At 46.3% G+C, this 25,862-nt stretch overlaps 1 protein-coding gene across 1 annotated transcript in view; it reads right to left on the bottom strand.

Annotated features, from left to right (window-relative positions):
* STX18 (syntaxin 18) overlaps positions 1-25,862 on the bottom strand; it is a 270,669-nt gene that overhangs the window by 94,549 nt on the left and 150,258 nt on the right. The window contains exons 3-4 of the mRNA XM_075332660.1: positions 20,224-20,336; positions 159-236 (exon numbers count right to left, since the gene is read on the bottom strand). Of these exons, the coding sequence (XP_075188775.1) occupies positions 159-236; positions 20,224-20,336 (191 nt within the window). The remainder of the gene's footprint in view (positions 1-158; positions 237-20,223; positions 20,337-25,862) is intronic.

The following is a 25,862-nucleotide window of genomic DNA, read 5'->3' as shown; positions in this document are numbered from 1 at the left end:
ACTGTTCATGTCTTTATCAGGGGGCAAACTTACAAAATCAGCAAGGGATCAAATAATTATTTGTCACTAATATATATGTACACATACACACATTTATACACATACACATAGTATTTACATTTTGCCACGCAACTTTAATGTCTGATCAGTGATCCTACTTTTTAAATAGTCCTCAATGAAGTCCAGGACGGCCAGTCGGTGTTCTTTGACTTGGGTAGAAATGGTCTCCTTACATGCTGTAGAAAAAGAGATAAGTACATAGATTTACTGGAGTGATATTTGTGGATATGTTTTATAAGTGAAAGATTCTCTCACGTTTGAAGGATCAGAATCTGGAGGATCCGACATAGTCTATTTTTGCCTGCAGGTCACCTTTCTATATCCATATTTATAGGGTTACGTGATGTTATTTCTGTACGGCATTGTGCCCGTCTGGCCTCCAGCTGTGCGGCTGCTATAACCAAGTCTCCCAGGGCTGCAGACGAATGAAGGGACATTTCCACGTTCTGACTATTCCTTCCTGAATTTTAGGATTGTTATGCTGAGTTATTACTAATTGCAGCACATTGCATCACTCCTAATAGCCCCCGATGGGTTGAAATTTTAAAAAAGGACTCCATATTAGCAATCCTAATTATCAGTCTTACTATACCTGCCCTACGGCAACGTCTCTGATGTGTTCTGCACAATGAACATAGAGGACATGAGTGCAACCCAAATATCTCTAGCTGATGCGTATTAACCCAGCCAAATGTAAAAAAAACAACAAATCAGTGATGGAAATCTACCCTAATATTTAAAGGAGAGATGATAAAGACCGTACCAGGAAAGTCTAAGGGGAAAATTGCATTCTAAAAGGCGTAGATTTGTTGCGACTTGTGGGTTGTAGCTTTGATATTTGGCCGTGTAACGTACAATACTTTGCAAAATGTTTAGCCAAGTGTGAAAAAAATGTTGCAGAGTAAGAATGCAATAAAAAAAGAGAAGTGTTAATAGTTAATTTTTTATGTGAAAAAAAATAAATGTTGTGACCGCCATTTGCCTGCAAGACAGCATATATTCTTCTAGGTACACTTGTACGGCCACATCATTTTTGAAGGAACTCAGGAGAGAGGTTGTGCCAAACATCTTGGAGATATTTAAAAAAAAAAAAAACGAACCCACTCATCCAAGTGTGACCAGGTGCTAACTGAAAAAACAGTAACTATAAAATGCATATATCTGCACACTAAAAAGCTAACAATGTATAATGGAACTCTGGTACTGCATTACTCAGATTAAAAATCTAATTTTTTTCATATAGCAGTAATGCAGTACCAGAGTTCCCTTATACATTGTTGGCTTTTTAGTGTGCAGCTGTATGCATTTTATAGTTACTATGTTTTTTCAGCTGGTACCTATACACACTTGTAGGATGTGCGGGTCAGTTTTTTCGAAATATTTGTAGTGAGTCTCTTTCTGACTGAGCACTGCGCCCTATAACCAGGCTGTGTTCATAACCTTTATAGCAGGAGCCTATCTGCCCAAACATGGAGGTTAGTCCAAATAATGGCATTTCAAGTTAGATTTTTACTAGTCTAGCTGCCCAGACACGGATGTTTGTAACCTAGATAGCAGCATTTAAATTAGGTACAGAGATTACCTTGCCGTTGGTTTCCGAGCTTACGTGCATTGGCCAATTCATAAACTAAAAATCTCATTTTTTCATATAGCAGTAATGCAGTACCAGAGTTCCCTTATACATGTAAACATCTTGGAGAAGTAACCACAGATATTCTGTGTATGAGGCTTGTGCAAATCCCTTTGTTCATATAATCTCAGATAGACTAGATGATGTGTCAGAAAAATGCTGTGGAAGGCGCAATAGGGTCTTACCCGGTAGGGATATGAAATACACAGGGATCACGGTACACTCACCTTTTCAGGTTGTGCAAGTCACAACCCCTATGAAGCACATTCAGTAGTGGTATCAGCTGAAGCCCCGAGGTGTAAGGATGTAGTAGAAACGTGAGCATAAAATCGGGTATATACCACGCTGATACTCAATTGATATATTGATATAATCTCTTTATTGTTCGTACAGTTGTATGCGTTTCAGATACATTAGTCTCCTTCCTCAGGACATCAAAAGAACAATCATCAGATCTCAAACGCGTAGACCTGTACGAACAATAAAGAGATTATATCAATATACCATTGACTATCAGCGCGGTATATACCTGATTTCTGCTCACGTTTCTACTACAGACTGGATAATGAGGAGATCAGGACTCAGTGGGGGCCAGATCATCACTTCCAGGACTCCTTGTTCTTTACATTCAAGATTGTTCTTAATGACATTGGTTCCAAATTTATTCTGCAGCAGGAAAACAACCCGAAACATACAGCCAGTCGCTTAAACATACAGCCAGTCGCTTAAACATACAGCCAGACGCTTCCCTTATGGTATTACACAAAAGCATGCAGTGTTTTTCATCGGCTGCATCAAGTTTCCTTGGCCACCGACTGCAGCTAGGTCAATGTTGCCCATTTCTTGGCGTTTCTTCAAAATACCTTGAACAGCACAATTTGAAACCCCAGTCTGCTTTGAAATCTTTACCTTGGAGACACCTTGCTGATGCTGATGTAGTAGAAGAACTACCTTGTGTCTTGCTGCTGTGCTCATTCTTGCCATGGTGTAAGACATATGACATGAACTTGTTTTCCACAACCTCACCTTTGCGGCAGACATTGACTGTTCCACACCCAGTTTTAAGCCTCCTACATAGCAGTTTTGTTTTCAGTTTGCACACACTGCAGCAGGGATTTTGCCCTACACCTTCATGCAGATTTTCTCCAGCTCTTTCAAGTTTCGGGGCTGTCACTGCGCAACATTGAGTTTCATCTCCCTCCAAAGCTTTTATATTGGGTTCAGGTCTGGAGACTGGCCAGGGCACTCCAGGACCTTGAAATGCTGCTTACAGCACCACTCCTTAGTTGCCCCGACTGGGTGTTTTGTATCATTGTCATGCTTGAAGATTCAGCCATCTCCAATGCTCTTACTGACCGAAGATGGCTGTTGGCCAAAATCTTGTGATACATGACCCCATCCATCCTCCCTTCAATACAGTGCAATCGTCCTGTCCCCTTTGCAGAAAAGCACTCCCCAAAGTATGATGTTTCCACCTCCATCCTTCACGGTTGGAATGGAGTTCTTGAGGTTGTACTCATCCTTCTTCATGGTGAGTGGAGTTGATACCATGAAGTTCTAACTTAGTCTCATCTGACCACATGACCTTCTCCCATGTCTCTTCTGGATCATCCATATGGCCATTGGCAAACTTCAAATAGGCCTGGACATTTGCTGGCGTGAGCAAGGGGCTTTTGTGTGTCCTGCAAAATTTTAATCCATGACGGTGTAGTGTGTTACTAATGTTAATCTTTGAGACTGTGGTCCCAGCTCTCTTCAGGTCATTGACCAGGTATTGCCATGTAGTTATGGGCAGATTCCTGACTTTTCTAACAATCATCCTTAACCCAAGAGGCGAGATCTTACAAGGAGCCCCAGACTGAGTAAGACTGGCAGTCAACTTGTGTTTCTTCCATTTTCTAGTAAATGCTGCAACAGTTGTTGCCTTCTCACCAAGCTGCTTGCCTATTGTCATGTAGCCCATCCCAGCCTTGTGCAGGTCTACAATTTTGTTCGTGATTTCCTTAGACAGCTCTTTGGTTTTGGCCATGGTGGAGAGGTTGGAGTGATTGTGTGGACAAGTGTTTTTTATAAAGATAACAAGTTCAAACAGGTGGGATTAATACAGGTAATGACTGCAAAGTTGAAGGTTCTTGAAAAAAAAAAAAAAAAAAAAATACGTAATTACTTACCGGTAATGTGTTTTTTCCGAACCCATGACGGCACCACGAGAGAGGATCCGCCCATCCAGGACAGGAAACCTTCAGGTTAAAAAGGGGCGGTCCTCTCGCTGCCTCAGTTTGATTACAGAGCATGAGAGGACCTCCGAAAAAAACAACAGGTTAGTATAAGGCCACCACCAGAAAAAAAGTGTGGAAGAAGGAAGAAAGGAAGGTGAACCAATCAACAATCCCCAGTGCAGGGTGGGAAATAAGGGTGCCGTCATGGGTTCGGAAAAAACACATTACCGGTAAGTAATTACGTATTTTTCCCTCACCCTATGACGGCACCACGAGAGAATTACAGCGAAGAAAAAATTAGGGAGGGACCACAGCCTGTAGAACACGTCTCCCAAAAGGTGAGGTCGGAGAAGGAAAGATCCAACCTATAATGCTTATAAAAGGTCGAGGGTGAAGACCATGTGGCAGCTTTACAAATTTGAGCAATGGAAACATCCGCCCGTTCTGCCCAAGAAGATGCTACAGCCCGCGTGGAATGTGCCTTAAGACCCACCGGAACAGCAGCACCCCTAGCCATGTAAGCTAACTCAATGGCGTCCCTAATCCACCTGGCCAGCGTGGATTTGGAATACTTAACCCCCTTTTGAGGCCCCTGGAAAGAGACAAAGAGATTTGTCCCTCCTCCAGGAACTGGTGACAAGAAGATACTGGATGAGACAACGACGGACATCCAGGCAATGCCAACGTCTTTCCTCCGCATGCGTCGGGTTAGTGTAAAAGGATGGCAATACAAATCTCCTGGGACGTATGAAACAGAGAAACAACCTTAGGGTAGTTTTGCGCCCTGACCCTGCATACCTCCCCATCGTCCAGTATTTGAGTGTAAGGCGGGTCAATAGAAAGGGCCTGAATGTCGCTAATCCTATGGGCCGAGGTCAGGGCTACCAGGAGGACCGTCTTAAGGGAAAGACATTTAACAGATATGGAGTCCAGGGGCTCGAACGGAGGATCCGTCAGGGCCCCCAAAACCAGGTTAAGGTCCCAAGGGGGGAGAGAGACTACCAGTCTAGGACGCTGGTGCGAACTAGCCCTGACAAACCGAGCCACCCAAGGGTTCCCCGCGACATCATAATTGTAGAGTGCTGCTAACGCAGAGATCTGGACCTTGAGTGTGCTAACCGCCAACCCCTTGTCCAACCCACACTGCAGGAACTCCAGGATGGGACCGATGGGAACCTCCCCAGTCACACTAGCACCCGAGGAAGATAAGAACTTTTTCCAAGTCCTACAGTAGATCTTGGTTGTCACAGGCTTTCTACAACCTAACAGTGTGGAGACCAAATTGAGGGAAAACCCCTTACTGATCAGTAACGCCCTCTCAAATTCCATGCCGTCAGGTGCAACTTGACAGTCGGAGGATGGCACACAGGTCCCTGGGACAGAAGATTCGGAAGTTCTGGGAGGACCCACGGGTCGGACAGGGACATCCGAACCAGCCAAAAAAACCACGGTCGCTTTGGCCAGAAGGGAGCAATCAGAATCACCCTGGCCCCGTCGTCCCTGATTTTCTTCAGGACCGAGGGGAGAAGTACCAGCGGGGGGGGAACGCATACGCCAGAGGAAAGTCCCAGGGGATTGACAGGGCGTCCACAGCATACGGAAGTTCCTTCGGATTGAGAGAGCAGAACTGAGGAACCTCCCTGTTCCGTTTGGTGGAAAAAAGGTTGATGACTGGAACCCCCCACCTGGCCGTGATGAGGGCGAAGACTGACGGGTTGAGTGCCCACTCCCCCTCGCGCAGACGAGTGCGACTCAGAAAATCCGCCGTGAGGTTGTCTTTCCCCCTGATGTGAACAGCAGTGAGGGACAGAAGGTGAGTTTCTGCTAGGGACAGAATCCTTTCGGCTATCAACATAAGGGACCTGGACCTTGTGCCCCCCTGATGGTTCAGATAAGCCACCGTCACCTGATTGTCCGACAACACCCGGGTATGGTGACCGGTCAGTGAAGGGAGGAGTCCAGTCAGTGCCCGTTCCACGGCCAACAGCTCTCTGATATTGGAGGAGGAAGCTGCCTCCCTTGGCGACCAGAGACCCTGAAACAGATGGCCCAGCAGGTGAGCCCCCCATCCGGACACACTGGCATCCGTAGTCACAATTCGGGACACCGGGACAGACCACGGGACTCCCCTTTGGAGGTGCGCAGGAACCAGCCACCAGTGCAGGGAGGGGATGGAGCTGGAGCTTAGTGTAATCCGATTGTTCAGGTTGTCCCCCAGAAACGACTGATGCTCCAGAATGTCCCACTGGAGGGCCCTGGTATGTCCTTGAGCCCATAAGACTGCAGGGAGAGTAGAGGTCAGGGAGCCCAGAAGAGACATAGCCCGCCGTAGAGACATGTGCGGAACCGCCACCGCCTGCTGCACCAGAGTGCGAATCTTCTCCACTTTGGAAGGAGGGAGACGACATTCCTGTAGGAGAGAGTCCAAAGTATGTCCCAAAAAGACTTGCACTGAGGCTGGAAGCAACCTTGATTTCTCCCTGTTCAAAATCCAGCCGAGGCCTTCCAGCTTTGAGCAGACAGTCTGAAGGACGGCAGTACAATGGTTCGCCGAATCCCCCACCACGAGGAATTCGTCGAGATACGGGATAATGAGAATTCTGTCCTCCCGCAGGTGGGCAGTGATTTCCAGGATGAGCTTCGTGAAGATTCGGGGCGCAATTGCCAGGCCGAATGGTAAGGCCCTGAACTGCAGATGTCGCACTGACCCGTCGACCATCATCGCCACCCTGAGATATTTCTGGAAGGGAGGAGCGATGGGAACATGATAATACGCGTCCTTCAGATCCAGGACAGCCATATGACAATTCGGGTAGAGAGACTTGATCGTGGACTTCATCGATTCCATCTTGAAGGACAAGATTTGCAGGTGGCTGTTCAGACCTTTGAGGTTTATGATGACCCGAAAGGAGCCGTCCGGTTTCCCGACCAGAAAAAGAGGGGAGTAGAACCCTTCTCCCCTTTCCACCAATGGGACGTCTGTCAGGACCGCCCGGCGCAATAGGGACTTCACTTCCCCCTCAAAAGGCATGTTGTTCGCTCGGAGACGTCCTCGGGGATGTCTGGAGAAAGCGCCTGGGAGGAACACTGCGGAATGGAAACGTCAGACCTGATCGGATGATATTGAGAATCCATGGACTCGAAGAAAAACGTTCCCAGGCTGGAAGAAAGTAGGTCAATCTCCCCCTCACCTGGGAAAGGGAGTCATTGGGAAGACTTCTTGGATTGGGAAGGGCGCTTGAACAAGAAACCCTTATCTTCCTTCTTGCGATCCGACCAGGCACTCCTATTCCTGGGGGTGAATTTACGGGAGAACTGCTTCTTACAAAAGGATCGCTTGAAGGAGGGAAAGGACGGGGCCGGAAAGTTCCTTTTTCTGTCCCCAGCCTTCTCAAGAACATCGTCCAGAACCGAATCGAAAAGGAACTCGCCCTGACAGGGAGTGGAACACAGCTTAGACTTAACCTGAAGATCCACCGGGCAACATTTCAACCATAAGGCTCGACGAGCTGCATTAGAAAGGGCTGCAGTCTTAGCAGCCAGTCGAGTGGAATCCGCCGATGCATCTGAGATGAAAGCCGCTGCTCCCTGCAGCCTGGGCAGAGAAGAAATAATCTCATCCCGAGGAACCTTGTCCCTCAGCTTCTCCTCCAATTCGGACAACCACATCGCCAGAGATCGTGCCGTACAAGTAGATGCAATGGCCGGCCGGAGAGCACCCGTAGAGGACTCCCATGCGGTTTTAAGGAAGACATCCGCCTTCCGATACATAGGGTCCTTTAAGGATCCCATATCCTCGAAGGGAATGGAAAACTTCTTTGATGCCTTAGGGTACCTTCACACTTAGCGATGCAGCAGCGATCCGACCAGCGATCTGACCTGGTCAGGATCGCTGCTGCATCGCTACATGGTCGCTGGTGAGCTGTCAAACAGGCAGATCTCACCAGCGACCAGTGAACAGCCCCCAGCCAGCAGCGACGTGCAAGCGACGCTGCGCTTGCACGCAGCCGCCGTCTGGAAGCTGCGGAGACTGGTAACTAAGGTAAACATCGGGTATGGTTACCCGATGTTTACATTAGTTACCAGCGCACACCGCTTAGCTGTGTGTGCAGGGAGCAGGGAGCCGCGCACACTGAGCGCTGGCTCCTTGCTCTCCTAGCTACAGTACACATCGGGTTAATTAACCCGATGTGTACAGCAGCTACATGTGCAGAGAGCCGGAGCCGGCAGCACAGGCAGCGTGAGAGCTGCAGAGGCTGGTAACTAAGGTAAATATCGGGTAACCACCTTGGTTACCCGATGTTTATCTTGGTTACAAGCTTACCTCAGCTGTCAGACGCCGGCTCCTGCTCCCTGCTCGCTTCATTTGTCGCTCTCTCGCTGTCACACACAGCGATCTGTGTGTCACAGTGGGAGAGCGCCTTTGAAGAAAACGAACCAGGGCTGTGTGTAACGAGCAGCGATCTCGCAGCAGGGGCCAGATCGCTGCTCATTGTCACACACAGCGAGATCGCTAATGAGGTCACTGCTACGTCACAAAAAGCGTGACTCAGCAGCGATCTCGGCAGTGAGCTCGCTGTGTGTGAAGCACCCCTTAGCCACTGCCACATTCAATTTGGGTGCCCTATCCCAGTAGGAACAGGTAGCGTCCTCAAAAGGGATACTTGCGCTTGAAGCTGCCTGGAAGAGAACCCCGCTTATCCGGCTTCTTCCATTCCCTGGAGATCAATGCCTGTATCTTGTCTACCACCGGGAAGGTCCTGCGCTTTCTATGCTCCATACCCTTAAACATGACATCCTGGACTGAAGGCTGCAATTTCTCTTCAGTAATGCCCATAGTGTCCCTGACAGCCTTAATCAATTTGCTCGTGCCCTCTACAGGGAAACAATGGTGGATGTCAGCCTCACTGTCAAAGGAAGAGGATGCAGAACCAGAAGACCCACACTCTCCCTCGGATCGACTGGATGGTGAGGCCGGGGAGGCCTGTCTATGCCATTTACGGGGAGGCTCTTTCAGGGACTGCAGAGAACTCTGGACTTCGGACCGGATGATGGCACGAAGATCACTAGCAAACCCAGGAGTCTCATCTGAAATAGTCTGCTGGATACAGTCTTTGCAGAGCCGTTTGGACCAGGACGGAATCAGTTGCCGGGTACAGAGGGCGCATTCCCTGTTATTTGTTTTGGCAGTACACTTCCGCGGTTTTTTAACCTACGCATGACAGGGACGGAGGGGAGACACAACACCAGGAAAAATAATGAACCACAGGTACACATGTCCGAAGATCACTCACCCACAAGGAGATGAAGGGTCGGTACCGGTTCTGGGGAAGGAGCTTTCATCAGAGTTTTCCCTCTGGAGGCGCCTTTGCCGTCAGATGCATCCCGGGTCTGTTTAGTGGCCCGGGTGCAACGCTTGCTGGATAAGCTGGCATCAGAGCCAGAGTCGCTCCTGCGATGCTCCGGTGGTTTCACCTTCTTGCCAGCAGGAGGGAAAGAGGACTCACGCACTGAGTGTCGGTCCTCCTCACGGTGCCCCTCCTTGTCCATATTCCTAAGGCCCTATTACAATGGCCAAAAACACTTCCGTAATGTAGGAGGACTGGAGCACGGTCCCCCAGTTCAGACCTCCGGTTTTAAACCCAGCGCTGGAGCACTGGAGTACGTGCCCCCCCCCCGCGCCTCCAGACCCACTTCCGGGTTCTGACGTCATCGCCGACGTCAGCGCATGGTCGGTGCGGCCGCCGCGCATGCGCAACGCCCGCACTCAAGACACACCTCCAAGATGGCGGCGGTGTGCAGCACACGCGGCCGCGAGCAGCCCCGCCGCCCAGGAAGGACCGGCAGGCTGCTGCACTTACCTGCCGCCCGATGCGCAGCACCCGCTCATGGACGCAACCCCCGGGGGTCCGCCATGGCGCCTCCAGGCACCCGAACGGGACGAGGCAGGACCCGTGCTGCCGCCAGAACCGCCCGACGGGACCGGGCAAGACTTGCTAGTAGATCCACGGCCCTCCAGGGCCGCATCCAGAGGTATCCGTCTAGGACAGGAAACCAAACTGAGGCGGCGAGAGGACCGCCCCTTTTTAACCTGAAGGTTTCCTGTCCTGGATGGGCGGATCCTCTCTCGTGGTGCCGTCATAGGGTGAGGGAAAAAACAGGCTGTGAGAGCCAGAATTCTTGCTGGTAAGTAGGTGATAAAATACTTATTTTGGGCAACAAAAAGCAAAATTCTTTAAAAATCACGCAGTCTGATATTCTGTATTTTTTGGGGGGGAATGTGCCACAGTTGAAGTGTACCTACGATAAAAATTACAGACCTCTCCTGTCATGATCCAGGACCGGTATTCTCCCCTCCAGAGTTTCACAGACCCGGCCTGGTCATGTCAGGGCTTAACTCCCATCAGCCTGATTCTGGTTTCAGGAAACGCTATCTGGTCTCTGAACCTGCATTCTGGTGCTGGTTATAGTTTTGGTCTGCTGCCTGTGAGTTGCTCTGGTGAGATTTCCTGGTTTATCTGACTACTTTTTGTCGTACCCTGACCTGTACACTCCCCCGTTCGCCCGTCTGTCCCGGTCCCTGACTTCCCGCTCCTGTCTGTTGTCTGTGTTTCCCTCCGCATACCTGATCTCCCGGCTTCTGACTTGGTTGTGTTATCTGACTTTGATATTGATCCTCCCTTTGCAGTGACTTGACTTTCCTGGCTAGACCCTGACTGTCTGACTCCTCTATTGCCCCTGGTGGTTCGCCTGTTAGCTGCCTGCTGACGTTACTCTGCTGTACTTCAGCTGCCTTTCTGTTACAGTGTAACTTTGATTCTCCTTCACTACTCTGCTGCCACCTATTAGGGAATACGCTGTACTACGTCTTACTAGCCCTTTATACAGCGTGACATCTCCATTCTTTGTAGGTGAAAAAACTTGCAAAATCGTCAGTAGTGTATCAAATACTTATTTTCCCCACTGTCGCTCTCTTAGCTGTATTATCCTGTTATCAAAATGAGTCCCAGTTTATCAGATAGGAACATTTTGAAATAGAATTATACAGCCATTATGGCATGGATTTTCACAGTAAATAAACCAGCTTCATCAGGTCAAAGAGATACATTTAATAATGAATCGGCAGTTTATCAAATACTTATTTTCCCCACTGTATTGGGTCCTTCTTTCTGAGCTGATTGATTGGTATCCACTTTAGGCTATGTTCACACTAGAAAAATGATTTTTCTTAAGAAATTTCTTAAGAGTGCACCTGTGTTAAAAAACGCACCAAAAACGCACCTGCGTTTTTGCCGCGTTTTCGGTGCGTTTTTGGTGCGTTTTCGGTGCGTTTTTACCGCTGGTTGCTCCCTGCGTTATTGTGCCAATTATCTATGGCAAAAAACGCAGTTAGCTGCAGAAAAGAAGTGACATGCTCATTCTTTTTCTTAAGAAAATCTACTGAAAGAATTTTCTTAAGAAAAAAAACGCAGTGTGTGCACAGCTAATTTTTTTTGCCATAGGTTTTGCTGGGGAATATCTGCAGAAAGGTTACAAGAATTTCTCAAGAAATTTCTGCAGCAAAAACGGACCAAAAACGCAGGTAAAAAACGCAGTGTGTGAACATAGCCTTAAGCAGAAAGTGCCAAAGGTTTTTCTGCCCATTTCTCCCCATTTGTATTCATATACTGCACACATTTATGTTTAATTACATAGTGCCAATAATTCCACAGCGCTTTACATATCTCATCATCACTGTCCCCATTGGGGCTCACAATCTATATTCCCTTTGAGTATGTCTTTGCGTGGGTTTCCTCTGGGTTTTCCGGTTTTATCCTACACTCCAAACACGGGGAGAACATACATACTCCTTGCAGATGTTGTCCTTGGTGGGATTTGAACCAATGCAGCAAATCAACAGTGCTAACCACTGAGTCGCCCGGCTGCCCAGATATAATCTTCTCTCCGAATGTGCTCAGATAAATCTACTCTGCTTTCATTTTCGCAGTGATACTCAACAAATCTATTAAATAGGAATCTGAAAATAGCAAAAGAGCAATAAATCTGCATGACGGAGAGGACGCTGGGCGTATCAATCAGTGTTTTCTCATCACTGTGTAGTTACATGGGTGGAATACAGATAGCAGCACCGTGGATGGCGGAGCGTTACATGTACGGCCGCTGCATCGCTTTGATCAAACCTGCTTTTTGCTATGGAAGACCGTTCAGAAAACACAGTCCACAATTGCTTGGTGTGACCCTCGGTGCCCGCACGCCCTCGTATTGCTCTGTGTGAAATGGTTTTCATTAAACTCAGAGCAGAAATAAAAATACAAGAGAAGAAAAAAAGAAAAAAAAAGTTAAGTGTCTGCGGAGGACGGGTTATTACTGTGAAAGCATGAAATCTATATAATCCAGGTCAGGATATAAAGAGTAGCTGTGGGATTGTACTTAGACCAACTCCTTTATCGGAGACAACTAGTGATGAGCGCACTCGCAGATAACCGGGACCGGCGGATCCGTGTTATCTGGTTTTTAAAATCCGGATTTGGTCCGGATTGCGGTCCCCATATAAGTCTACTAAAATGTTAGTAGAAGGGATAGGGGGGGGTTGTAGCAGGCGCACTGTACTTACGGAGGCTCCGGGGTGGCTGTACACTGCTTCCAAGCCTCCCATTCACTTCAAGGGCCGTTCATTACCTTCATTGCATATGCACTGCTTTCCCCGCCCACCAGCCGTCCTGGTCTCTGTGATTGGTTGCAGTGAGACGCTCCCCCAGCCTGTATGTCACTTATACCTCCAGTGCTGAGAAGACTGAATTCCTGGATGTACTGATCTCCAAAGAAAATGACTATGTATGTATTATGTACTGACCTCTTCCGCAAAAAACGGCGGTGAATTCTCTCCTTAACACTAGAAGTCCCAGAGAGGGGTCATTTCTACCATTGGAACCCTATGGAGCTTGAAATTCCTGGGACTTCTAGTGTTAATGCCAGATCCTCACATCCTTCCCAGGTAATTAATTCAATCCCTACTGGGCAATTCCTTGGGGCCCGTAGGATTTGCTCCAGTGATGCTTTGTTCGAAAAACAATCTATTGATCTGAAGAGACTGTTTGGGGCAAGACATTATTCTGATAAATCTATCCAACAGGGCTATGTGAGAGCTAAAAAACGCTGTGTGATGAATTGTTGAAATCACACCCTAAAAAGCGGATGACGCTATTCGTCTTATCACCTCATATCACGCACAATGGTGCGAAAATGTCAAACATAGAATAGAGGTATTGGCCTATACTTCTTTCTGACAGTGATATATCTTCGAATAAACCGGCCATCACACCGAAGAGGTCCAAAATTCTAAAAGACTTGATTGTGAAAAGTCATTAATCGCCAAAGGTGTCTCATATATCTATGATGTCAAGAGGCCCTAGGTGGGGGTCCTTTCCTTGTGGCGGTTGTGGCACCTATCCACAGATAGACCGGGTGTCATGGTTTCCCCTCCCAGTCCAAATAGCTAGGGGGTGGAGCCTTCTCCCGGGCCTCACTTCCGGAGCTGGGATGCTTTAAATACGGTCATCACCGGTGAACCAGCGCCGGCTAGAAGCTTATCGCTGCTTTGCCTGTGAGTCCTGGTCCCTGTAAGTGTGATCCTGATCCGTTCCCTCTCTGTGCCCTAAGCCTCTGTCTGTGTTCTGTCCTCTAGTCGTTCTGCCATTCCTCTGTCCCACCTCCTTCTTCCCCACAATAGCCCCGGTTGTTCCCCCCTCTCCTACCTACCCACTCAGTTGTTTCCTCTGGTACTGACCTCGGCCTGATCTCGACTTCTCCTCTGCTAGTTCCTCCGGTCTTCCTGCTGCCCGTGTTGTGTATGACCTGGACCTGTCTGACCATCCCCCACATGCCCCACAGCTTCAGCTGTCCGGCTGATGCTAGCAGACACTACATCAGCACACACTGGGAGTTCCCCTCCTTGCTCATTCAGCTCCGTGCAGTGTCTTTCTCTGCAGGACTCCAGCTCCCCCTGCTGGCAGCCTGACACCGGGCTTTTGATTTTTGTGACTGTTCAGTCAAAGACATATAAAATTGTGCACTTCATAAATTGTCGCTCTTCAAATATTGTTTATTGGGTAAAAGTACCCATGTGGACTCATTTACTACCCAAGAATTTAGGGTATGTATAGAGCACATTTGTGACATCAAAAATGCTGTGAAGGCCCAAAAACCTGAAGAAATCGCGGCACTTAAAAACATTCCTAGACATTTCAAAGACAGACAACTGTATTTGGCGACTTTTAATGTTTGGGGGAATTGACAAATTACATCTAGGGATAAGAGGAGGTGATGTAAAAACTGGTCTGCATAAAAAAAAAAAAGAGGCCCGGTGGATCACGGTATTAGATACTAAGCCCAAAATGCTTAATGACAAGGTCAGCTTCAGGGAGTTTCTTCTCTGATGGGTTGGTTCTCTTAGTCCTGACATTGTATGGAGGCAGCTGAGGGGGTGCGTCACTTTGCCATACGTCATTACCTTTTACGTGGTTTTAATTTGTTGTTTTTGTTTTCAGATTTGGCTGTCCATCATTATTTGTATCCTGGAGTCTCGAAAACCAGCTTTCAACATACTTGCTATTGGTGGCAGAAAGTGTCCATTGTAAAGCACTCCATGCATTTTATAATGTTCTTATAATGAGTTTATCTGACATTGCCTGAGTAAATGCTCCATTCTGACATACATTAATGTTTATATATGCTGGCGTGCCTATGTAAATGCATTGTGAGTGTTTTCAGATATAGAGACTTCTTGCTCTTACTCTTTCCATGTTCCAAGATGTCAGTTGTAACTTCCAGCCTGTGCGCACGCCGGCCGGTCTGATTTCCCCTCCCCCCTGTATCTGTTGACCTATCGGATGCTCGCAAGGTGCGCGTATGCGCACTGTGACTTCCGGGACACTGGACGCAGCGGGGGATGGGCCTCGGACGATCGGTGTGCGCCGCCATAGGCTGGTTAGCAATGGCTGTTTTGGGATTTAAACAGCCGGTTACACTGACTGGGATGAAGCTGATGCGAAACGTGCGTCGAGGTGCAGGGTAGTGTGTTCTGCAGGGTCTCCTATGCAACCTTGGTGGGTAATTCAATCTCCGGATGGTTTGTGCAATCACCATGCATGCCCAAAAGGAAGCATGACATCTCTTCATGTGACTTTCAGGTCCTATTCATTGAAGATTCTTTGTACATATGGTTGGTTTCACTAACAGCAGTTGAATATTATAGGCGACGTGCATCATGGACATTTATGTGATTGCACTTTTCATACTGGGACTTTTTGTGCAATATTTCCAGGGACTCCCTGTGTAATGTTCTAAATGAATTTTGTCATACAAACCTTTGTCTGCACTTTTCATACATTTTTCTGATGCAATGATGCAGGAATTTGATATATTGTGAATGTTTATCATATGACCCTTGCTTCTATCACATTGCCCGGTCTTTTCCTTGTTGCTTTTAATAATTCCTGTCTGTGTGATTCACTTTTTGCTGTCTGTAAGGCTAGGTCCACATTTCCGTTGTTTATGATCAGTCACAATCCGCCACTCTGATAAACAACGCAATCCATTTGGCGGATTCCGTTGTTCCCATAGACTTGTATGAGCGGTGGATTGTGACTGATGACACTGCCTTGCATCTGCCGCCCGACTGATCAGTCGTGGAACGACTGACCGTCGGGCGTCAGGAACGCAGCATGTAGCATTTTTTGAGCAGCGGAATCCTTTTGATTTCGCTGCGCATGCTCTCTCTCGGCGGCCGAACGATCAGCTGATCACCCGGCTTCTGTGAGCAATCAGCTGATCACCCAGCAGCCGGCTAATGAGAGCGATCAGCTGATCACCCGGCGGCCGGCTTCATTGAGCAATCAGCTGAGCATCCAGCGGCGGGCTAATGAATTAGCTGTTCGCTCTCAAAAGCCAGCGGCCGGCTATTGTGAACGATCAGCTGATCACCCGGCGGCCGGCTAATGAGAGCAATCAGCTGATCACCCGGCGGCTGGCTTCTGTGAGCAATCAGCTGATCACCCGGTGGCCGGCTAATGAGAACGATCAGCTGATCACCCGGCAGCCAGCTTCATTGAGCAATCAGCTGATCACCCAGCAGCTGGCTAATGACAGCGATCAGATGATCACTCTCATTAGCCGGCCGCCAGAAGATCATCTGTTCGCTCTCAAAAGTCGGCGGCCGGCTATTGTGAACGATCAGCTGATCGTTCTCTCACGTTTTACAACGGAATCCGCTTTCTCATGACAATGAATTCCAATTCTTGTCACCCGTTGTACAACGCATCAGTCACAAGCGTCAAGCAACGCATGTGACTGATGCAAAACAACGGAAATGTGAACCTAGCCTAATAAAATGATATATAGTGAATATAATTTATGGTCTATTAGGACATGATTGATATTAATATTGGATACAGAATCAATTGTGGGTAGTCTTTCGGTAATGTGGTGACTTTGATTAAGATTTTTTGATGACTATGGACCTATATATTCTTTTTCTAATTTATTCTGTGATAGCGTCTTCCTGCAACCACTCACAGGCACTATGTGCGAGTCTATATCATACAGTAAAAATAAATAAAATATTTGGCGTAAGGTCCTCCCATATTATGATACCCAGCACAGATAAAGCATATGGCTGCAGGCTGCAGCCCCCAGCCGTGCGCTTATCTTGGCTGTGTATCAAAATAGGAGGAACCACATTCGGCTTTTTTTAAATTATTTAAAAAAATTTAAAAAAATGGTGTGCATTTTCCCCTCCCCTTCCACAATTTTGATACCCAGCCATGATAAAGGCCGATAGCTGCGGTCTGGTATTCTCAAACTGGGGAGACTCATGATTATTGGGAGGCCCCCCAGCCTAAAAATAGCAGCCTGCAGCCGCCCCGGAGTTGTCACATCATCATTTAGATCCTACACAAAACTGTCCAAAATATTAGTTATGATATCTTTAGAAGAGCTAATGGGGAAAATAAAAAAATTTTAACAGGGTTTTTTTGGGAATTTTTTACAACGGAACCTGTCATCAAGAAAATGCACTTCAATCTGCAGGCATCATATTCTAGAGCAGGAGGAGCTGAGCAGAGCGAGATATAATTTTGTGAGAAAAGATTCAGTATAACCTGAGTTATCATTTAATCCTCTGCTTTTTCTGGGGGTTTTGTCCAGTGGGCGGTCCTATCAGTGACTGACAGCTGCCTCGCTATGCACACGTATACAAGGAAAGCTGTCAGTCACTGATGGGACCGCCCACTGGGCAAACCCCCAGAAAGAGCAAAGGATTAAATGATGATAACTCAAACCGCTAAGCTCCCCTGCTCCATAATATGATGCCTGCAGATTGAACAGTATTATCTTGGCGACAAGTTTCCTTTAACCTCTTCAGGACCAAGGACGTATAAATACGTCCTTGGTCATGTCTGTCCGTTTAATATGAGGGCTCGGGCCCGCATTATTCCCGCACATGTGTGCTGATCTGATCAGCCGACCTATGCGGCTAACAGGTGGGGATGGATCTCCAATCCACTTGCACCTGTTAACCCCTTAGATCGTGCTGTCAAACTCTGACAGCGCGATCTAATGCTCTCCGGTGGGGATCGTGCTGTCCTCGCTGCCATCGGCGGCCAGGTGATTCGATCAAAGTGCGCTAATCTGTTCTCATGACAGTGCGGAGTCAGCTGAGGACCCTTGTCACTATCATAGCCCACTTTCTGTGAATGCCGGCGCTCTTTATTTTTGCTAATCAGAGCAGTACTGAAACATCGCTCTGATCAGCAAAAGCAATGAAACAGTGCAGTGAACCCTAAGGGGACTAATAAAATCAATAACAAAAATGTAAAAAAAAAACAAAAAAAAACGTTTTTTAAAAAAATATCGTATTTTTCGCTTTATAAGACGCACCTGATTATAAGACGCACCCCCAAATTTGGTGAAGGAAAAGAGATTTTTTTTTTTAATGTTAAATGGGGCCCATCTTATAATGCCAGTGTCCGTCTAACAAATCATATAGGGTATATGTCCCCCATCCTAAAATTAGCCCCCTTAATCTGGATATGGCCCCCTTATATTGAATATAGCCCCCTTGTGCTGGCACACGTTCCCCTGTTCTGCCTATGGCCCCCTATGGATTGCACACATTCCCTGTGCTGCCTATGGCAGCAGCATGGGGGCCATATCTAACACAGGGGGGGCATGTGCCATCACAGTGGGATGCAGGCTCACATAATATGCACCGCTGCCCCAGCCAGTCACTGCGGTGTGGTTCCAGCACCACGGTGATGTACAGTGGCTGTGCATATTATATGAGCGGGAGCAGGAGATCTAACGCTGCCGCCCGCAGCGTTCACCTGCCCCCCGCAGCGCTCCAGAGTGGACCCTGCAGTGTATTATATATATATATATATATATATATATATATATATATATATATATATATATATATATATATATATATATATATATATATATATATATATATATATATATATATATATATATTTATTATATATATATATATATACATACATACATGCATACATACATACACATATACATATATATATATTACACACCCCCTCCCCCCCGTATATTCGGCTTATAAGACGCACTCCCTACTTTCCCCCAAAATTTGGGGGGAACAAAAGTGCGTCTTATAAAGCGAAAAATACGGTATATATTTAAAAAAAAAAAGCAAAAAACTAAAAGTGCAAAACCCCCCCTTTTGCCCCACTGAAAAAAAAATACACATATTTGGTATTGCAGTGTTCAGCAATACCCAATCTATCAAAATATAAAAATTAATCTGACTAGTAAAGGGTGTAGCAAAAAAAAACAAAAAACAAAAACCACCAGTATTACGTTTTTTTGGTTAAAGCAACATTGCATTATAATGCAATAATGGGTGATCAAAATGTTGTGATTAAAAACACCAGCTCAAGACACAAGAAATAAGCGATCACTGAGCCCCAGATCCCGAAAAATGAGAACACTACGGGTCTCGGAAAATGGCGACAAAAACACAATTTTTTTTTTTTTTTTTACAAACTTCTAAATATTTTTTCACCACTTAGATAAAAATAAAACTATACATGTTTAGTGTCCATGAACTCATACAGACCTGGGGAATCATAATGTCAGGTCAGTTTTACCATATAGTGAACGTGGTAAATAAAAAAAATTGTGAAATTGCACTTTTTTTGGGAATTTCACCGCACTTGGAAAGTTTTTCCTGTTTCCCAATATCATATGTGGCAGAATAAATGGTGTCGTTCAAAAGTACAACTTGTCCCACAAAAAAACAAACCCTCATATGGCTATATTGACAGGAAAAAAAAAAAGTTATGGCTCTTGGAAGAAAAGAGAAAAAAAAAAAATCGCCTGTGGGTGAAGAGGTTATTAAACATTATCCTATGTTGTTCTGAAGGCATTAATATTACTATTAAAGAGGTTTTTTTAAACACTTTAATAGGTAAATAGCAGATTTAGGCTGCTTTCACACATCCGGTTTTTCCTGTGCGGCACAATACGGCGCTCTGCAGAAAAAACGCAACCTTTTTTTTTTTTGCCGCCGGTTGCGTTTTTTTCTGTATAGACTTGCATTAGCGCCGTATTGTGCCGCATGGCCTTGCGTTGCGTCCGGTTTTTGCCGGATGCGGCATATTTAGCCCATGCGGTGGCCGGATGGAACGTTGCCTGGCACGGGTTTTTTTTTTGTGCGGCAAAAAAACGCATTGCGCCGGATCCGGCGCGATGCAGCACGATTCACAATGCAAGCCTATGGACGCCGGATGCGGCAAAAACCGCATCCGGCGGCTGGATGCGTTTTTTTGTACTGCGCATGCTCAGTATCAAGCCGCATCCGTCAAAAACCGGACGGGCCGCATGGAAAAACTTATGCAACAGATCCAGTTTTTTCGCCACATCCGTTGCTTAGGTTTTTGAGCCGGATTGTGCTGCTCAGCACAAACCGGAGGTGTGAAAGCAGCCTTAGGGGCATTTCTTAAACCTTTGGCTGCAAAGGTGACCCATCGGTGCCACATGGTGCAGGGGCACTTATGAGGTGACAGGGGGTTCCCTGCCCTAACAGTGTAGATGCAGTGGTCACTACCATCTGCAACATCTAAAGAATTACAGAAACGATCTGCAATCACAGCCATTACAGTGAGATGGTCGCTCAGTGAACCTTATACCCACAATATACATTTTGTAATGGAAACGCCTAATAAAAAAATAACAAAGTATCATCACACAACATAAAATGCACATTATTCAGAGCCGTACCTTCTGCTCGGAGTTGATGTATGGCGTCGGAGCACGCTCTCATGAAGGTCTGTGCGTCCTGATCAATCTGGTCGCGTTCACTGTCAGTCATACGGGAATATTTGGACACATGGCTAAAAAAAAAAAAAAAAATAAAGCAAATAAATGAAATCTACCATTAGTGGGGGCATACTGCCAAATTTGCTGTTCAGGGACTGCTCAGGTCGGGAACTCCTATATACAGCGGCATGTATGGTCCATATTTCAATTTTTTTTTTTTTTTTTTTTTACCAGTAACATTGAATGGCTTTCATTGTTTCATAGTTTTTAAGGTTGAAGGGAGACTCTAAGTCCATCTAGTTCAACCCGTAGCCCAACATGTTGATCCAGAGGAAGGCAAAAAAAACCCAATGTGTCAAACAAGTTCCAATGGGAGAAAACAATTCCTTCCTGACTCCACATCCGGCAATCAGTAGAGGAAAAAAGGCTCCCATACTTCTCCCATACTTAAGCAGGCTTCACACGCAGCGACATCGCTAACAAGATGTCGTTGGGGTCACGGAATTCGTGACGCACATCCGGCCTCGTTAGCGACGTCGTTGCGTTTGAAACGTGTGAAACACAGGAACGACCGTTAACGATCAAAATTACTTACCTAATCGTTGACATGTCGTTCCTTTCCCGATTATCATTGCTGTTGCAGGTTGTTCGTCGTTCCTGTGGCAGCACACATCACTATGTGTGACACCGCAGGAACGAGGAACATCACCGTACCTGCGGCCGCCCGCAATGAGGAAAGAAGGAGGTGGGCGGGATGTTACGCCCGCTCATCTCCGCCCCTCCGCTTCTATTGGGCGGCCGCTTAGTGACACCGCTGTGACGCCGCATGAACCGCCCCCTTAGAAAGCGACGTCACTAGGCAAGTATGTGTGACGGGTGTAAGCGATGTGCTCCACGGGCAGTGATTTGCCGGTGACGCACAACCGACGGGGGCGGTTGCTTTCACCAGCAACCTTCCTAGCGATGTCGCTGCGTGTAAAGCGCCTTTTAGGGTCTGTGTGCACTGGGAAATGTGTGTTACTTAAGAAAATTCCGCACCCTCTGGCAGAATTACGCACCCGCGGCAAAAAACGCACCAAAAACGCACCCAAAATCCATGCGGTTTTGTCGTGGTTTGTTGCATTTTTGGTGCAGATTTGGTGCGGTTTTACCGCGGGTTGGTCTCTGCGTTTTTTTACCATTATCTATGCCAAAAATGCAGGTACATGCGGAAAAGAAGTGACATGCTACTTCTATTTTGCTGCAGAAATTCTGCAGCAAAATTTATAGGTTAAAAAAAATGCACTGTGCACACAGCATTTTGGATTTCTAAGATTTTGCTGGGGAAGGACTGCAGCAAGGTTATGCACAAGAACCTCACCTTTTCTGCAGCAAAAAAATGCGGCAAATCCGCGGCAAAAAACGCAGTGTGCGCACAAGGGTCTTAAAGGGGTTTTTCAGGAAAGTGGACCATACACGCCCAGTGGAGGCTCTGCAGGGAGACTAAACATCTACTTCCCCGGTTTCCCCATAGATTACAAGAGGGCACTTTGTTGTGCTTAACCCAATGCCAAGACACTTCACACTAGTTGAGTTGGCCTTGTCCAACACTGAGAACCCCTTTAATATGAAAATAATTAAAACTCACAGTATTCTTTCAGGGCATAGACAAAAATGAAAGAAGCATTAAAAAAAAAAAAAAAAACAAGTTGATATTTCCCACATAAATAATTTTGATAGCCCAGCTAATGCGTTACACAGCTGAGCACAAGGGCGATGGAAGAAGACGACAATGTGTCGCCTAATAATATCCAGATTTATGGTATCACTGCGCCACCTGCTGGACAGCAAGAGAAAGTGCAGCAAACACAACACAATGACCTAAGGCTATGTGCACACATGCATCTTTTTCTGAGTGCATCTTTTTATCCAGAAACGCAGCTTGTGTCCGAAAAAACACATTATGTTTTGCTGCGTTTTTGCAGCATATTTGCTAGTGTTTTTTAAAGGATAAACAAAATATGAAAGGATAATTGATAGATAGATAGGATACATGGGATAGATAGAGGGATAGATAGAGGGATAGATAGAGGGATAGATAGAGGGATAGATAGAGGGGCAGATAGAGGGGCAGATAGAGGGGCAGATAGAGGGGCAGATAGAGGGGCAGATAGAGGGGCAGATAGAGGGGCAGATAGAGGGGCAGATAGAGGGGCAGATAGAGGGGCAGATAGAGGGGCAGATAGAGGGGCAGATAGAGGGGCAGATAGAGGGGCAGATAGAGGGGCAGATAGAGGGGCAGATAGAGGGGCAGATAGAGGGGCAGATAGAGGGGCAGATAGAGGGGCAGATAGAGGGGCAGATAGAGGGGCAGATAGAGGGGCAGATAGAGGGGCAGATAGAGGGGCAGATAGAGGGGCAGATAGAGGGGCAGATAGAGGGGCAGATAGAGGGGCAGATAGAGGGGCAGATAGAGGGGCAGATAGAGGGACAGATAGAGGGACAGATAGAGGGACAGATAGAGGGACAGATAGAGGGACAGATAGAGGGACAGATAGAGGGACAGATAGATAGAGGGACAGATAGAGGGATAGATAGAGGGACAGATAGAGGGACAGATAGAGGGACAGATAGAGGGACAGATAGAGGGACAGATAGAGGGACAGATAGAGGGACAGATAGAGGGGCAGATAGAGGGGCAGATAGAGGGACAGATAGATAGAGGGACAGATAGAGGGATAGATAGATAGAGGGACAGATAGATAGGATAGATAGATAGATAGAGGGATAGATAGGATACATAGGTAGATAGATCGATAGGATACATAGGATAGATAGATAGGATAGATAGATAGAGGGATAGATAGATAGATAGAAACAACAGAATAGTTCAATAGATAGAGAGATAGCTGGCTTTTCCAGCGTTTTTTTTTTATTACTTTTTGATTAAAAAAAAAAATGACATGGGGTCACCCCTATATTTCATATCCAGTACAGGAACAACAGCAACTGCAGGCTGCAACCCTCAGCTGTCTGCTTTACTTTGGCTGGTTATGAAAAATGGAGGGTATTTATAAAATATATTAATATTATATATATATATATATATATATATATTATATATATATATATATATATATATATATATATATATATACACACACACACACACACACACTTGAAGTGGGTTCCCCTTTTTTTTTTTTTTTAACAAACAATTGCTAAAATATGTAGAAGCATAATTCAAATTATACAGTGCCCAAATAGTGCAAAATCAAATACAAGTACATGTAAATAAAATGTTTTGATCTCACCCATTTGGGTGATACCTATATAATACCTGTATTTCCACTCACTATAATCTATTGTGGAAAATTACCTGAATTTTGTCCCCCCAATTTTTCTAAAAAATCAGTCAAGGTACAGCAGAGAACTGGGGGCTGATATTATTAGGGTGGGAAGGGCCATGGTTATTTGGCCCTTTCGAGCCTAAAAATAGCAGCCCACAGCCACCCCAGAAGTAGTACATCCATTAGATGCGTCAATTTTGGTCCTGGATCCGACTCTCTCCGTTGCCCCGATTCAGTGGCAATCAGGGTATTAAGGAGTTAATGGTAGCTCATAGCTGCTACTAAGTCCTAGATTAGTAATGGGAGGTGTCTATGAGACACCTCCCCATCAGTAATCTGTAAGTGAAAGTAAATAAAACACAAACACCCAAAAAATTGTTTATTTGAAATAAAAGACAAAAAAGCCCACTCTTTCACCAATTTATTAACCCCCAAAATACCCCTGCAGGTCCGACGTCATTCACACAAGGTCCCATGACGCTTCCAGCACTGGTATATCTCAAGCTTACAGCGAGCCACATAGAACATGATTGCCCGCTATGAAATTCAGGCAGCGACTGAAGTGAGCGGCGCGATCAGCTGTGACGTCACTCAGGAGATTCGCAGTGACAGTTGGAGGACTCCAGCTGTGGCTAACCTAAGTGATGTCACCGCTGATTGCACTCAGTCTCTGCTTGAACCTCACAGTGGACAGTCCTGTTCTATGGTGCTCGCTGTGAGCTTCACATGTAGTAGTGTTGGAAGCGTCATGGGACATCTTTTGAATTATGTCGGACATGCTGTGCTGTTTTTTGAGTTAATAAAATAGTGAAAGAGGGTGTTTATTTGTCTTTTATTCCAAATCAAGGATTATTTTAGTGTTTGTGTTTATTACTTTTCACTTACAGATTAGTGATGGGAGAGGGCTATCAGATGCATCCCTTTACCAATCTAGGGCTTAGTGGATGCTGGCTGCTATTAACTCCTTTTTACCCTGATTGTTACCGCATCAGGGCAATTGGGAAGAGTCAGGTAAAGTGCTAAGAATGTCGCATCTAATGGATACGTCAATACCAGGTGGCTACAGGCTGATATTTTCAGGCTGGGGGGCGGTCCAATAACCATGGATCTCCCCAGCTTGAGAATATCAGCCCCCAGCTGTCGAGCTTTATCTGTGCTAGGTATCATAATATGGGGGAACCTTACACCAATTTTATTTATTTAACTGTACGATATAGACCACCTACCGGCATCTGTATTGGAAGCGTCCGATACGCTGTCACTCAGCATGGGGGCTTGTCTAACTGCACCCAATCACAGATGCCGGTGGGTGGGGGAAGCAGTGCATATTCAATGAAGGGAATGAGCGGGAGCAGTGTGACAGCCGCCCCAGTGATTCGGTAAGGATGAAGAGCTTGCTCCTACCCTTTTGCGCTGGATTCTGGTCCTCATTGACTTTATATGGGGACAGGCATCTGGCCAGATATCAGGGCTCATTCCCCTGGCGACCCAGAGTAAGCAGGAGATTGATCTGCCAGTCTTCGGAAACGCAGATACAAAACGCATAAATAATTAACAGCGTTCTTCAAAAACGCAGCCAAAAAAAGCGCACTGTGTGGACAGCAAGATAAAAATCTCACAGACTTTGCTGGGGGAAGGAAATGCATTAGTTTGGGTGCATCTTTGTGACCACAAAAGTTCACCAAAAAGGCAGCAAAATATGCCGTGTGCACATATAAGTGGGATTTTTTAGTAAATTTAATGTCAAGTTAAAAGTCTGAACTGCCAGACTGAAGACTTCACGGTCCACAAATCCAAATTTCTCATAATTTCCTTCCACGATAAAGAACACAAATTATTTTTAAGTTAAAGGGAATCTATCAGGTGATTAGGCTAAAGGGTGCTTTACACGCTGCGACATCGCTAGCAATCTCGTTAGCGATGTGACACTCCAGATCGCAGATGCGATCTGCCGAGATCGCACATGTGACCAGCGCTATATAAACAACCTATGTGCGATCCCGGCAGATCGCATCTGCGATCTGGCGTGTCACATCGCTAATGACATCGCTAGTGATGTCGCAGCATGTAAAGCACCCTTTAAGGAGATCTATCAGGATGAGTTTGTTTTATTGCCCTACCTTATCCTGTTATCTTGCTGTAAGCTCCATAGAACTCAGTGTCTCCTGCACCCTAGTTGAGTGTATGTAAATACAAATTGCATATTAACTGCTCCCCTCACCCACCTCCCAGTGCATTCACCATTGCTGCTGAGAGGTGGGAGGGGGGGAT

The sequence above is a fragment of the Anomaloglossus baeobatrachus genome, chromosome 1 (genome assembly GCF_048569485.1).
Source record: "Anomaloglossus baeobatrachus isolate aAnoBae1 chromosome 1, aAnoBae1.hap1, whole genome shotgun sequence".
Lineage (NCBI taxonomy): Eukaryota > Metazoa > Chordata > Amphibia > Anura > Aromobatidae > Anomaloglossus > Anomaloglossus baeobatrachus.
Note: the sequence above shows the minus strand (reverse complement) of the source record. Positions and strands in the feature narration are given on the sequence as shown.